Below are 13618 nucleotides of genomic sequence, written 5' to 3'. Positions count from 1 at the left end.
ATTACTGTGCTTAACAAAGAATGTAAAACATTTAAAGAAGGGCTCTACTCTCTGCTGTGTCAATCATGACCTTTGTTTACTGTCTGCAGGCCAAACAGTGTAAATATAACAGCAATAACAGGGCAACAGTATCAATCATTTTATAAAATAGCAGTCTGTGGAAGTGAAACATTGAATTTTTTTCTCTCTTGCTACATCTCAGTTACTTTCTAGTTTCAGATTTTGCAAAAATCTGAGTTACATCTATAATTTTGATACAGTCTTGTGACTTGATGACTTCAGTGGCAAGTCAAGCTCACATTATTTCAGTAGTGTTTCCTTTTATATCCTTTTTAAAGGTTTGGTGTTTAAGTTTCAGCATGACCTGAACTTGTTTGTTTGATATCAGGGAATCTGAGCTTTTAGACACAGGTGTGTCCTCAGGTTATTTCAGACAAACAATTCTCGAAGTCTAAATGTTTTATTGACAAATATATATTTTTTTTTGTTAAAAGAAAAAATCTAAAATTCTCCTCTGTGTAAAAACTTCAAGACTTGATAATTTCTATGTTTATTTTTTAAGGTTTAATAAGAATGAGCAATGCTACAACTGTCATGATGTCCCAGACTGGAAATGTGCCCTCCTCTATGGTGGCAAGTGGTGCTAGTGCTGAGCTGCAGCCACGAACACCTCGGCCTTCCTCACAGCCAGGTGGTAAAACTTAGTCACAGTACTGACCTGAAAATGTTCTTGTGTTTTTATTCTTCAGCACACAGACTTGAGCGTGTACTCATGTGAGCACTCCAGAATTGTCCTGGAGCATTTTCCCTGCCCTTCTGGGAGCTACTTTCTGAGGAACCCTCTTTGCCCCTATTAATTTGTTAAAACTTTTGAAATAATTTGGATGCCTAATAAGTCACCAGCTTGCTTGGTATTTTATGTTGAGCAGTGGCAGTGGTATTTTTCCAGTTGAACCATTGTGACTGAGCTTTATCTTTAGCTAAAGGTAAGAGAAGGATTGGTTCAATGAGGCAGGAATGTTTCTGGTAAGAAGCAAATGCCCCAGACTGAGCACAAATGCTTTTCAGGAGGGGCAGGTAGACTAGAAGTTTTAGGATTGGGAATCTGGAGGGTGTGAATATTTAGGGTTTGTTCTTCGCAATTCTGATAGTGCAGCTTATTTGCATTTTGGAAGTACAGAAAAAAGGGGCAGGTTATTACTTCTCCCTCCATAAAATGGTGGCAGTACTTGCCAAGTTCTGTAGAGTTCTTGTTATTTATTCTTACAGATAGCATAAATGTTTTAAGTATTCTGGGTATATTAGTGTATGATACTACCTTAATTTTTTAACTGTTAGGAATAGCCCTAACAAGTGAATTATACATACAAACTGGAGGATGAGAGGCTGGAGAGCTGCCCTGGGGAAGAGGATCGGGTGGTTTGGGCTGAGGGCAACTGGAACAGGAGCCAGCAGTGCCCTGGCAGCCCCAAGGGCCAGCCCTGTCCTGGGGGGCATCAGGCCCAGCATTGCTGGCTGGATGAGGGGGGTCTGTCCCCCTCTGCTCTGCTCTGGGGCAGCTTCACCTCAAGTCCTGGGGGCAACTTGGGCACCTTAGCACATGAAGAACATCAGAGGGCTCGAGTGTGTCCAGAGGAGGGGGACCAGGATAGGGAAAGGGTTTGAGGGCAGGACTTAGGAGGAGCAGCTGAGGCCACTTGGCCCATTGAGTTCAGAGAAGAGAAGCCGAGGGGTGACCCCATCACAGTCTGCACCCTCCTCACGGGGGGCAGCGCAGGCAGGGGCTGAGCTCCTCTCTCTGGGGCCACTGATGGGACACAAGGAGGTGGAATGCAGGTGCATCACGGGAAGTTCAGATGGGATATTAGGAAAAGGTTCCTCACCCAGAGAGTGGTTGGTCCCTGGAACAGGCTCACCAGGGAAGTGGTCACGGCAGCAAGGCTGCCAGAGCTCAAGGAGTGTCTGGACAATGCTCTTAGTCCTGTGGTTAATTCTAGGTGTTCACTGGGGAGTTGGACTCAGTGGTCCTTATGAGTCCTTTCCAGCTTGAGATATTCTGTGATTCTACAGTTCTAAGTGTGTAGAAGGCTCACGTTAAACTGTAGCAACAAGCACTGTGGAACTGTCATGCTGTATTTTAAATGGTATAAGTTGATAAGACTTGTCTTCCCAGGACTCCCAGACATTTTAAAAACTTCTAAAGCATTGTCTGTTGGAGAAATTGGAAACTGGAGTGCGAGTTTTTATGCAGAGTAAGCAAATGCAAGCAAGCAATTTAGCCTTTCTTGTTTTGGGATGGGTTTTGTCTACAGTAGGTTATTTTTTTTTGCTTTTCTTTGCTATTTTAATAGATGCAATGGACCCACTCTTATCTGGGCTAAATATCCAGCAGCAAAATCATCCATCGGGATCTTTAGCTCCCCAGCTCCATTCAATGCAGTCAGTTCCTGTAAACAGGCAAATGAACTCAGCCAACTTTCAGCAGCTACAGCAGCAGCAGTTGCAGAATCGTCCTCCCCAGCCACATCAGCAGCCACAGCAGGGTATTCGACCTTCATTCACTTCACCAGCACAGGTTCCAGTTCCCCCTGGCTGGAACCAGCTTCCTTCTGGAGCACTTCAGCCTCCTCCAACCCAGGGAGCATTGGGTACATTGACAGTAAACCAGGGTTGGAAAAAGGCCCCGTTGCCTGGACAAATGCAGCAGCAACTTCAAGCAAGACCACCTCTAGCAACAGTACAAACTCCTACTCATCCTCCACCTCCATATCCTTTTGGAAGCCAGCAAGCTTCCCAGGCTCACTCAAACTTTCCCCAGATGAGCAATCCTGGCCAGTTTACTGCTCCTCAAATGAAAAGCCTTCAGGGAGGGCCCTCACGGGTTCCTACGCCACTACAACAACCCCACCTGACCAACAAGTCTCCTGCTTCCTCTCCCTCCTCCTTCCAGCAGGGATCTCCTGCCTCATCTCCAACCGTTAACCAGACGCAGCAGCAGCTGGGACCAAGGCCTCCCCAGAGTAGCACACTTCCCCAGGGATTCCAGCAGCCTGTCACTTCTCCTAGTCGTAATGCTATGGTGCAACAGGGGAATGTACCCCCCAACTTCATGGTGATGCAGCAGCAAAACCAAGGTCCACAAGGTTTACACCCTGGTTTAGGAGGTAAGAAATACTGAGACTTGTATTTTAAAAAGAAAAGAAAAGAAAAATAAAATGTCTAGAACAAAGGTTGCTGTTAGTTCTGAAAAGATCCTGTACAAGACAGAATATAGGCACAGATGGAGTATGAAGTGGATATGGATGAATTAGCATCAGTATCACTTGGGTTCTCCTCCCTGTCTGTGTCCTGCAGTGTCACAGTGCTGACCTAAGGATAGGCTCTGGGCCCATGCAGAGTGGAGTTGCTGTGTACAGTTGTTACTGGTCATTACTGACAGTCATCCTCTTGACAGTTCTTCTGTTGCCTTTAAACAAGCTTAGGATGTTTCAGAGATGATGGAGGGGTTTGGTTTGGTTTGGTTTTGGGGTTGTTCTTTTTTGGGGCAAGGGGAAGGATTTTTTTGAGAGAGAGTGTAATGGAATCAAACAAACATTTTCTTTCTCTCTTCAGCTTCCTCTGTCACCATTTACATTTTCTACTACAGAAATGAGGTGTTGTTTTACATCTTCCTTTCTAAGCTGTGGATGTCTCTTCTTGACCCTGTCTTTATTTGTCAACAGTTTATTCCCATTTAAAGAGGAAAGAGCTATTATTGCCATGCTGTTCTACTCTCTGCTCTGAAATTAAGAGGTTAAAGGATGTTTTAACTTCTCCTTTGGCTGCATTGTCTTTAGTTTTCTCTTCAAACCAACGCACTTGCATCTTTTCCTTACTAATTCTGAAGTTCTTCTCTAACAGTGAAGGAATTTCTTTGGTCAGTCCTAAGATCTCTTTTGTGGTTTTTTTCCCCTTCAACCTCTTGTAGTTCTGTGCAGACTTGTCGTGCTTCTCTCTGCTCACTCATTTGTTCACCTTTCTCATGGATACCTGCTCCCTGGCCCCATACACAAGCTCTTGCTTAAGCCATTGAAAAAATTTCTTTGTGTACTTATTCTTTGTCCACCTACGCATACATAAATATATTCTAGTGTCTTGCATTCTCATGCTGTACGTCTGAAATCTGCCCCAAACCTGTAAGGAACACCTGTTTCTTGTAAGGAACACCTGTTTCTTGGTGTGCTGCTCAGGACAAACTTCTTGTTTGCACTCTTTGTACTATGGGTCTCTTTTGAGTTCAGGTGAATTGTCTCAGTTTCAAGGTTCTCCTTTTAGGATCTGCCAGTGCCCTGTACTTTGTGTTTCTTATCTTGTCTCCAGAAGAAGAAGTTATTAATTGTTTATTATTGTCATATTTCCCTACAATTTTGCCTCACCAGCCATATGTCCCCATCAGGAATCACAGCCATGACCTCTAGGCAATATAATCTTTGCATTCTCCTTCCTTCCTAAGTAAACCTACTACAAACACAACCCTACTTTTTTTGAGTTAAAAATGACACTGCAAATAACTATTAAAATATGTTATGTGACCTCACTGTAGATCTTATTGCTTAAATTAGCAATCCTACTGTGAGCTGTACCCTCAGCTGATATAAAAAGACAGGATTCTTTGGTTTCAACAAAGCTGTGTTGCTCCCACTTGCTGAGATTTTTGCCTCACTTCTGTGCATGCTCATTCTTTGCTGCAAGTTATATGTTAGTTAAGTTGTAATTATGGATCCATCTGTTTTTAAGCCATCTTGCATTATGTTAAATAAGTTGTAATTACAGATTTTTTCCTGCTTGCATTTAAAGGTTTGGTGTAGATGAATGCACTCAAACACTTTCCATTGCACACAGTTAATTTAGCAAATCAGAATTTATATCAGATTTTGAATAGACCAGGCTAACACTTTCTTTTTTTCTCAGTTCAAGCGTTCCTATGTGCAAAACTTCCCTAAAACTTGAGCAGAACTAAAACTAGAGTCCAACGATGTGGTGTTTCAAGAAGTCTGTGTTCCATATTTGCACATGTATCTTGTTGTTTGACCTGTATACTTGATTACCTTGAAATATTAATTACAAACCTAAGACCAGATTAATTAACACAAACAGCACAATTAAGTGTGCAAGAAAGCTGTGACTGTGGAAGGAACCAAAGTCACATTCTGGCCCTGGGTCATAAGAATAAGGAGAGGGGCAGGGCTGGTTCTAAAAGTCTCAGGTGTTGTCTGTTTGACAGTGAGGTAAAAAGAAGTGGTTCTGTGGAATCCATCCATGCTGCTGCTGATGTTGGCAGGTAGAGGGAAGGTTTTCTCTCTGTCCGAGAGCAGCAGTGATGTTTTGCTGTGCCAGAGTGTGAGTGCTGTGCCAGAGACGGGCCTGACAGAATTCCTTGCTCTTGCAGCAGGAATATCAGGGTTACTTGAATGAGCAGCAGGTCTGGACATGCTGAACCTGGAGGTTCCTCAGCCACTCTGGGATGAGAAGATCTTTTGAGTGTGTGTGCACACAGCAGCACTGATAAGGAATGTGTGCCTGGTGTGCTGCTGTCAGAGTTGTTGAGAGGAGGACATCACTGTAACAAAAATGCCGGTTGTTTGTGTATATGAAGTAAGTTAAAGGCCTGCTAAGAGTTGAGATGAAGTGCAGCAGAAACCAGCACAACTACATTAATTTCTAGTTTCTAAAAGTCAAACGTGGGCTTTTCACCTCCTCTATGTGGTAAGTTTTGTACTTAAATTACAGATTGAAATGAGTCATAGTAATTTGTTAGGCGGGATTATTGCACAGATAATAACTATAAATGTCTTCAGTGGGTTTTGTATATTGGCAAAAAACACTTTCTGCCTAAACGTGTAACGTGACAGCACAGACTCAAAGGTATTCTCCAATTATAGATTTTCTCTTTTTTTATTTCTTCCTGTTTGCCCTATTTACTAATAAGAAAATTCTCCCGTTCAGGAATGCCCAAGCGCCTTCCGCCAGGGTTCCCTGCAGGCCAGGCTAACCAGAACTTCCTGCAAGGGCAGGTGCCTTCCACAGCTCCAGGAACACCAGGGAACAGTGGAGCACCACAGCTGCAAACCAGCCAGAACGTGCAGCACACAGGTCTGACTGCAATGAGTGTTCCTCAGCTTTTTCCTTCCAGAGCACGGGATGCCTTTACCTGTGTTACACAGACCCCAAACCATAAACTCTTGCCATTAAGAGGGAGTTGCTGACTGGGGCTGCAGCAACATTCTGTGTGTATTGCTGGATGAGGAAAAACAAAGCATGAGGCTGCTGTATTTTCTCAAACAACACAACTATTACTGATGAGGACTATGGTCCTGGGCTCCAGAAGTAGCTGTTAAGAAACTGAATGAAAGGAGCAAATTTGAAGGCAAGGGGTAATAAAGATTCAACACAAAAGGAATTTCTTGTCCACAAAAAAAAAGGAAAATTATCTTAGAAGCACAATAACAAAATAATCTTGTTCTGCTTTGAAAAAGTTATTTATTAGTTCCTTAGTAAGCTGTGGAAGTCTGCTTACAGTGTGAAAATGAAATGTTTAGGTCACAAATGTCTCCATTTAACAATTCAGTTATTAGTCTTTTGTCTGGATTATGGAAACCCTGATAATGTAATTTCATCAGTATTCCATGTGCATTTATTCTTTAATCCATTATAAAGTAACCTCAAGGTTTGAACCTTATTTTGGTCAGGAATTACTCTACTGACATTATGGAAGATTTTCAAACTTAGGTACAGATAACAACTGAAATTAAGTTTCTATTCTGTCTTCTGCAGTGGGGTACAGGGGAAGGACTAGTCCAAGTTCTTATTTTGAGATGTATGATCTTCTGTTTTGGCAACTAACATGTATCTATAGCATCAAATATCACATTCCAGAACTGCAAATATGTGAGATATTTCAGTTCCTTGGAAAAGGGAGGCAAACAATTCTGGAGTAATTACTCAACATCAAAAGGTGTGAAAACTCTTACGCCAATTAGTTTCTTACTCATGTTTTCTTTTTATTTTCCTAAGGTGGCCAAGGATCTGGACCTCCTCAAACTCAGATGCAAGCAGCACACGGCCCACCAAATATGATGCAGACCAATCTAATGGGACTTCATGGAAATATGAACAACCAGCAGGCTGGTGCTACTGGGGTACCACAGGTTAACATGGGCAACATGCAGGGACAGCCTCAGCAAGGACCACAGTCCCAGCTTATGGGGATGCATCAGCAAATTGTGTCCTCTCAAGGACAGATGGTGAACATTCAGGCTCAGGGATCACTGAACCCTCAAAACCAGATGATACTTTCACGAACTCAGCTCATACCACAAGGCCAAATGATGGTGACACCACAAAACCAAAATCTTGGTCCCTCTCCCCAAAGGATGACCCCACCTAAACAGATGATTCCCCAGCAGGGACAGCAGATGATGTCCACACACGGTCAGATGATGGGACCTCAGGGCCAGGTCTTGCTACAGCAAAACTCGATGATGGAACAGATGATGACCACTCAGATGCAAGGAAATAAACAGCCTTTTAGTACTCAGAACCAGTCCACTGTTATGACGGGGCCAGCTCAACTGATGAGAGGACCAACGCCAAACATGCAAGGAAATATGGTGCAGTTCACTGGGCAGATGATGGCACAGCAAGGCCCCGTGAATGGGAATCCTTCTCAGGTGATGGGAATTCAAGGACAAGTTTTAAGACCCACTGGACCTGGTCCTCACATATCTCAGCAGCTTGGGGACACTACTCCTACAACAAACAACGATGTGAACTTGACACAGATGTTACCTGAGGTTCCTGTGCAGCAGCCAAACATGGTGCCTTCTCATATGCAAGGAATGCAAGGAAACAATGCTTCAGGGAGTCATTTCTCTGGCCATGGGCTGCCTTTCAATCCAGGGTTTAGTGGAACGCCAAATGGGAATCAGGTTTCCTGTGGGCAGAATCCTGTGTTTCCTGTCAATAAAGATGTGACACTCACAAGTCCACTCTTGGTTAACCTTCTCCAAAGCGATATATCAGCAGGACACTTTGGTGTGAACAACAAACAAAATAATCAGAATCCCAACAAACCAAAGAAGAAGAAGCCTCCAAGGAAGAAGAAAAATAATCAACAGCTAGAACAAACAACGTAGGTTTAACATTACAGTGTTTTTTATAAGGGGCGTGGGGAAGCTCCACGGGCGCCTTATCAATATTTTATCAGCAAGTTACGGGTAAGAAAGGACCTGTATTAATTCATGTTGTAGCAGTTCCTTGCAACAGTTACTCTCAAGAGTCTGTCATTGGAATGTTTGTTCAAGATTAAAAATGACATGCAAATATCCAAACTCAGTTATAAACCCAGTTATACCATCATTGTTCCTTACGTTTACTAGGTGAAGGAAGTTTAGCATGTGACCCATGGTGCCACAGCCCATGGAAGAGGAGGCTGCCTTATTTGAGCAGTCTGACAGCTACTTTCAGAAGAATTAGAAGCCTCCATAAACATGTGTAGTAGAGATTTTTGGGGGTTATTTCCTGAATTATATACATATCCTGACACATTTCCACCTGGAATTGAGCTGGACTTCTCTCTTAGTTGAAGTTGCAGCTAGAATTTAGAGGGAGGAACTTGGTACTTTCTGGGAATGAGGTTAACGAGTCCAAGCAGTGCTGGTCTTCCTGGCCTAGGAGAGATTAGGAAGGAAAAAAACCCCACAACTCTTGAGTGGGAGGAGGCAAATGGATAATATTGGAAGATAATGAATGAATGCGCCTGTTTAGTGGACATACAAGATTGCAGAATCTCTTCTTTCCCTTTTGGCCAGTACATTCTTCCTTGGCCAACTGTCCTGTAACCGTTTGCCATTGACAGTCTGCTAACACCAGCACAGGGTAAATCCTGTTGCTGTCCCATTATTCATCTTAAATAGCGAAGGCAGACACACTATATCTAATTATCCTGATGCTGCAGATGAACCCCAGAGGCATTGACAGGAATCCACCTGATGGAACTTCTGGGGATTGTTTACAGTTTGCTTTAGGAAAAATGGAAAAATTTAGCACATAAAATTATAACTCAGGAATATCCAAATATCAAAATTAAATTCTTAAAACCAAACAAAAAGATAGCAATGGCACATTAAGCTCCTAATGTGGCTCTGGTTCCACCAGTCCCACTCCTCTGAGTGATTGTTATGTGTCTAGGCTGAAGTTTGTGCTGCCTTTCCCAGGGACACATATACAGTTCAGTGCAAAGAGAAGATGGCATCAAGTACTGAGCAACTGCTTAATATTTTAATTTTTCCCTTAGTTATTCAGTGCGAAGCCCCAACCTGCATTTTCTGCACAGTGTCAAGATTCCTTCATGAAGATGGAAGTAATAATCTCATGAACATTTTAATTCTGGACTGAAACAACTCACATCATCTATAGCAAGTGATCTTTTGTGGCAATCATTAATTGGCTTAACTAGTACAAAAATGCAGAAATGCTGTAAGGTAAAGCAAAGCATGCTGTGAAAAAAGCTTTTCAGATACCTGCTGTGTAGTTGTTTACAGTCATGGTACGAGGAGGACACAGTCTGTGGCCAGCTGTGGAAACCTGGGTAAATTAACTTGGCCAGAACCAAGGGATTGGCGTGTGGCTGGTCTTCAGCTTCAGGGGGACTTGGAAACCGTATCATAGACACAAGCTCCTCCAGTCCAAAGAGATTCCAATAAAATAATAGTAACCACTGCTTAGCAAGCGCCTTGCCACGGAAGTGACAGAGGATTCAGAGGAAGCAGAGGAGTTGGCACTGTCTTCTGAAAAGAAAATCCATTAATCATTAAAAAAACCCTTGTTAGGATTTTGTTTTCATTGGCCTTACTGATGAGCACCCAGCCTCAGTGTGGCCTGGGAATATCAGTAAATGGATCTATAAAATTCTCTCCTCTGAGCTTACACAGCCCCACAAGACTATTTGCTTATTAAAAAGTTTTCTCAGTAGGAGAAGCCTAAATTGCAGCTTTTCTGTTGAACTATGACAACTCAATTCTAGCTCCTAAATAAGGCTCTGAATCAGATTTCAGTGTAATTAACAAAGGAAATACCACTTGGTACTTACTCTGTTACTTAAATTTTCAGCTCATGTTGTCTGCCATTGCAGAATGTTGTTCTGATATGAATTAGCATTTTGGTTCTAAATGGACTATATCCTTGCAGAAGCATTAAGAAGGGACCTGTTCTCACACGTGTTTCTGAGATTAATCTCCAGCAAAAGGAAGGTAACTGCAGTGGAAGCTGGCTGCAGTACCTTCCTGCTTCCCTCACTCTTGGCTTCCCTTGCACTGTTAGGCAAGCTCAGCATTTTCCTGTCTTGGAATTGCTGATTCTTTTAAATCTGAGTTGGATCACTTTCTTTGTCATCAGAAGCAAATATGACGCTTTTCAGCATCCTCTCTGTCATTCTTCCTCAGAAATTTTATAATTCAGAGCAGCAAACCTTGTGTGGAAATGCAGATAATTTGATAAATGCATTAAAAAGAAATAATTTTGGAGAAGTAATAAAAGTACCATTAGTAATATGGATTGCAGACTGAACATATTGGAATGTAAATAGGGTAAGTGATAAGCTATTGAAAGAGTTTATTCAACTGAGTCTAAAATAGTTTTAAGGGTTTGCTTAATTGAGCAGCTTGGCATTGAAATGAAACCCAGGACATTTTGGAGAAGTAGGTTGTTTAAAAGTGTTCGCCATGTTTGTTCTGAACTTGAAGACTGTAGGTAATGGGATGTAAACTGAGGACCAAGATGCTGGATGAAATGGGATTGCAGATCAAACGCCTTGGTTAATTCTATTAAATCCATGCACAAACAAGCAGTTGTTTAATGTTCCCCTGTGCACAGGGCATGAACATCCTGTGTGCTGCTAGAACAGAACTAACCTGCTGGGTAAGGCCACTGCTGGCGTTTGGGTTTGCAGGGCCCAGAGCAGGTGGTGACAGCCCTGCAGGACAAAGAGGCTTTTCTCAACCAGACTCGGAGCGTTTCACCGCAGGTCTGAGGGTGACAGACCCCAGTGCTCTGGGAAGTAGCCCTCCCTCAGCAGCAGAGGACGAGCCTTTCTGTACCACAGGAGCTGTTGCAGAGCACTGGATTGAGCCAGCAAGGTTGGCTCTGCCACATCTGTGCTGTCATTTTATGTTTGCTCGCTTTGTTACAGCAGCTACTGCCTTTTGTGGTTTGGTTGATTTTGTTTGGGTTTTCTTGGGGTTCTCTCTCCACTCTGACAAGGAATTTTGTATCTGAAGGTTGTACTCAAGAATGCAGCTGGTGAGCAGAGGGTTTGCTGATGACAATCCAGACTGTACCTGATGTGCAGTTACCTTTTTATATTTTTTTACATTCAGAGCAACAGAAAAGAAGAATAAATGTAGAATATTTTGTCCCTCTCACACAAACCTCATCTTGTTATTAATATTCATAATTGGGGGGGTGTTGATGAGTGGTGGTTGCTAAACATGCCCCGTGAATTTCAGCTACATTCAAATGATGTTTAAATTTTCCAGCAATGACAGCAGCAGTCTCTCCTACCATAACTGCTCTTCTTTGTGAGCAAACCAACCTTGGGTCTGTTTTGCTGGGTTTGCACAGCTGCCTGATCAGATCCATCTAGCAGGAGGTATTTGCTAAGGATCCATCTTGCACCAGTATTGTTTTCAAGGTTAAACTTGCCTGTGCTGTGGTGCTCTGTATCAGCTTTTAGCTGGTCTTTAACTGTTGCATTTTTAATCTCCCACCATTATAAATAAATCATAAATAGCAAAATTGCAAATTTGAGATTGTATTCACAATTTTAGGCAGTTCTTTCAGTTCACATGGCTGGTACATGCTCCAAGGCTGCGGCTCCTCTGGGTAATTTTCTTGCCAGAATTTTTGTTCATTTGTGGCTGCTAATATAATGCTCTGGGGCATACCTATCCATTTTGCCAGTTTTCATCAAATTCATTGGCGGAGGCGGGTAAGTCTACACCACCTGCCTCACAAAAACTGGTGGTGTGCTGGATTAGACACAGGGTTTTACTCCAAATGCTTCCTTGGCAGTCCTTGCCCTCAGCAGCAGCGCTTGGAGCAGCTCTGTGTTTGCCCCATTCCTCACCTTCTGTTCCTCTTGGTTTATGTTCTTCCCAGCTGTGACCCGCGAAAACCAGGGATTTCCAGTCACACACTGCTTTTTGAATATTGATTCGGTAGCTGATAGAATGTTAGGACTGGCCTGGGTCTCTCCATGTCAGCTCTACAGGTGCCAGAAACTGTTACTCTCAAGTAAAATTAAATAGGATAGATCTCTCCATCCTTATGTATTTCACATTCTTATTTTGCTGAAGTGTGTTTTTCTGTGGCATTTCTGCATGATTCTGCCTCTCTTAGTTGGAAGTGGACTGACTTTGATGTCTTTAATTTTAGCTTAGAGCTTTTCTTATGTAGATCTCCCCACTACGTTCTTATGCAGATGATAAGCAATTAAGGTCTTCTGCTCTTCATCCCTCTTTATTTTACGTGTCCTGACCATATTGATAGCTATAGAAATTTTGTTTTTTTCTAAATAGGCAAAAACTTTCTTGTTTCAGTGGAAGTATTGGGGACCGAGTCTGAGCAATTTTAAATTGTCCTAGAGAGTCTCCTGGAGCATCAGGTACCCTGGAAGAAGGACTTGGGGAATGCTGGGGGATGAAAAACTGAATGTGACCGAGCAATGTGCACTCATAGCCCAGAACACCCTGTGTCCTGGGCTCATCCCACAGCGTGGGCAGCAGGTCAGTGGGGCATTCTGCCCCTCTACTCCGCTCAGAGGAGACCCCACCAGCAGTGCTGCCTCCAGCTCTGGGGCACAAGAAGGTTGTGGGACTGTTGGAGAGAGTCCAGAGGAGGCCATGGAGATGCTCTGAGGGCTGGAGCCCCTCTGCTCTGGATACAGGCTGAGAGAGCTGGGGGTGTTCACCTGGAGAAGGCTCCAGGGAGACCTGAGAGCCCCTTCCAGGGCCTAAAGGGACTCCAGGAGAGCTGGAGGGGGACTTGGGACAAGGGGTAGAGGGACGGGACAGGGGGGAATGGCTTCCCACTGCCAGAGGACAGGGATAGATGGGATACTGAGATGAATCTTCCCTGTGAGGGTGGGGAGTCCCTGGTTGCCCAGACCAGCTGTGGCTACCCCATCCCTGGAAGTGTCCAAGACCAAGTTGGATGGGGCTTGGAGCAACCTGGGATAGTGCAAGGTGTCCCTGCCTGTGGCAGGGGTTGAAAAAAGATGAGTTTTAAGGTCCCTTCCAAGCCAGACCAGTCTGGGGTCACTTATGGAGCCTCAGTCCCACACAGAGACCTGTGCTCTGGAGGGTCACTGGCATATCTGACGTGTCAGTGCAGTTTTGTGGTGATGGGATCGGAGGTCTCTGATACCCGAGCAAGTCACTTCTGGAAGAAATGGTGCTACCTTTAAAATTAATTAAAAATGCATCTACCCATAGCACTTCCTTATCTATACAGATGTCATTCTAGCCTGTTTGGCTGGAATAAATATATAGCTATATTATTTGGAATATCCATTGGCATTTTC

The 13618-nt window shown here is 43.4% G+C and overlaps 1 protein-coding gene across 8 annotated transcripts in view; it reads left to right on the top strand.

Moving 5' to 3' along the window:
• Positions 1-13618, top strand: part of NCOA6 (nuclear receptor coactivator 6) — a 46045-nt gene that overhangs the window by 16383 nt on the left and 16044 nt on the right. For all 8 annotated transcript variants that reach the window (XR_003531015.1, XR_003531014.1, XM_027663959.1 and 5 more), the window contains 4 exons: positions 563-691; positions 2352-3164; positions 5986-6132; positions 7054-8170. Coding sequence is in view for 6 of the 8 variants with exons in the window: in XM_027663959.1 (XP_027519760.1) it covers positions 563-691; positions 2352-3164; positions 5986-6132; positions 7054-8170 (2206 nt within the window). In the remaining 2 variants the exon portion in view is untranslated. The remainder of the gene's footprint in view (positions 1-562; positions 692-2351; positions 3165-5985; positions 6133-7053; positions 8171-13618) is intronic.

The sequence above is a fragment of the Corapipo altera genome, unplaced genomic scaffold, assembly GCF_003945725.1.
Source record: "Corapipo altera isolate COAL_440 unplaced genomic scaffold, ASM394572v1 110, whole genome shotgun sequence".
Lineage (NCBI taxonomy): Eukaryota > Metazoa > Chordata > Aves > Passeriformes > Pipridae > Corapipo > Corapipo altera.
Note: the sequence above shows the minus strand (reverse complement) of the source record. Positions and strands in the feature narration are given on the sequence as shown.